Consider the following 2,044-nt stretch of genomic DNA (forward strand, 5'->3'; position numbering starts at 1 on the left):
GGTCTCAGTGCGCAATCACTCTACTAGATCCCATCCTTCCCGGGCCTCTGCGAATGTAGGTACTGAGTTCATGCGTGCCCAGGTTACAGGCTCATACTGCCTGGTCTCCAGCACCTATGATCACCGCGCCAGGCCGCAGTCGACGACTTTTGTGTGCGCTGGCCGCACTCAACCGTTGAGTCGCGGTGTATCAGCCTGACCACACTCGGGACCGCGTAGGCGATGTGGGCGACTCTGGCCGTCCTGCATATGACCGACCATGACCCAGGAGGAGTCTACACGAGACATGTCGTACCTGGCAGGCGCTCTCGCGGCAGCACTATCGCGTGCGGCCGAGTGCGAGCTTCCGTGGCCGGTGCCAGACGCACTCGGCGCCACACACGTCCTCGGAGCTCGCAGTTTTGCCACGGCCGTTGCGATCCGGGCGATCAGAGAGCGCCGGCAGCTCAGGGGATCTTGTCTGCTCACCTGAGGTCGGGAGGGTAGCAGCGGCGAGGCCATGCGCCAGCGTGAGCTATCCGTATTAACGGTTGTTACAGATTAGTCAGATTTGCCGTGACCGCGTTCCGAGGTCACGATTTCGGCGTTCTCGTGTTGACCACTGTGGGTGTGCCTGGCACTTCTGGATCATGTCTCTCGGTGTCCTAGCACCCCCAGGCGATGGGTTTCACGGTCCCGTACCGCATGGGGCGCAAGGCCTCGCGCTGTGCGTGTGGTTCAAACTTTGTTACAACCCAGTCAGAATAGGATCAATTTGGGGTAAACATACCTTCAAAAAAAGAAACACCCCAACCCTCATCAAGTCCTTTCGCGCCGCTGCTGCCTGATTGCCGCGAGTCACCCGCCGTACATATACGACTCCATGTTACCACTCTCGCTCTTTGCTCTCAGCTCCCACCTTCCACCGCTGCCGCCGGGACGCCTGCGAGACGTCCCGCGCATCCTCGAATCCAGAGAGCTCGAATCCATCCTGAGAGAGCTCGAGGAGCTCCACCTTCCGCGCCGAGCTTTCTGCTCCAATGATGCGCCGAGCCCCGGGGTCCCTGAGAAGGAGGACACGCCGGATGCACACATCTCCAAGTTCCTTGGATGCGGAGACTCCTTCGAGTCCTTCCTCTCCGCATTCCCTCCCTAAAGTCACTCACTTTGTGGCCCGCGCTCGGCCCGTTGCGCTCGTCACTGCGCGCGGCGGCGCGCTCCTTCTGGTGTGTCCAAAGTCGTGTCTCGCGTGTCTCCAGCGTGTGTCCTGTGCCCATGTTTGTGAGCGAGTGCGGAGTGGTCTCACCGCGCGTCTCGAGGGTTTCCAGAGCCTGAGGTCCCCGGCCTACGTGACCCCGGAGTACGGCTCGCTACCCCCTGCGTGCATGTCCAGTAGGGCTAGGATATTAGTAAGCATATTCTACTCAGGCATGTCACGTGTCCCACCAGTCCTCCCTGGGGCCTCTCTCAGCCGGCTCGAGACAAGCCTCAGCTGGTGATGAATGGAGAATGGGGTGAATACGTAATCACCACAGTCCACACAGCTCCTCACCTCAGCTCTCTCAGTCTCCTCCGTACGTCTGCCCCCCGTGCGGTGCACCCTGGCCCGCGCAGCACGGGCTGTCGCACTCGCAGCCGAGCTGCGGCCCCTCGCCGGCCAGCTCCGCCAGCTCGTCCTGAGGCCAAGCGAGAGGCGCTGAGTTGAAGCTGGCTGGCCAGCGCGCAGCGGGAAGCGCCTACGCTCCGTGCGCGTGAGAGAAACTAGGGCGCGGGTCGCAACGTCGCGCACCTCCTCGCGGGAGCGGAAGAGGTACGAGATTGCGACGATGCAGTAGGCGCCGAGCAGCAGCACGCCCTCGAGGTAGGTGGAGCGCGCGCGCCGCACGACTGCGGTGGCGACCAGGGTCGAGAGGACGAGGACGGCCGCCTCGAAGGAGCGGAGGTCGACGGTGAGGGGCAGCCGCAGCACCGCCCAGCAGAGCAGCACCAGCAGCGGGAGCACGCCCATCGCAACCTGCGGGCCGTGGCGGGGAGCGTCGCGCGGGCGGGGCTCTCCTCGGCGGCG

General features: G+C 63.6%; 1 protein-coding gene across 1 annotated transcript; it reads left to right on the top strand.

Moving 5' to 3' along the window:
• The first annotated feature begins 829 nt into the window (after window positions 1–829).
• EMIHUDRAFT_371212 (hypothetical protein) lies at window positions 830–1,405 on the top strand. The gene is given in 2 exon segments (XM_005765350.1): window positions 830–1,343; window positions 1,354–1,405. 1 exon segment carries the CDS (start codon window positions 863–865, stop codon window positions 1,133–1,135), a length of 273 nt encoding a protein of 90 aa, XP_005765407.1. The 5' UTR covers window positions 830–862; the 3' UTR covers window positions 1,136–1,343; window positions 1,354–1,405.
• The last annotated feature ends 639 nt before the right edge of the window (window positions 1,406–2,044 follow it).

The sequence above is a fragment of the Emiliania huxleyi genome, assembly GCF_000372725.1.
Source record: "Emiliania huxleyi CCMP1516 unplaced genomic scaffold EMIHUscaffold_559, whole genome shotgun sequence".
Taxonomy (NCBI): domain Eukaryota; phylum Haptophyta; order Isochrysidales; family Noelaerhabdaceae; genus Emiliania; species Emiliania huxleyi.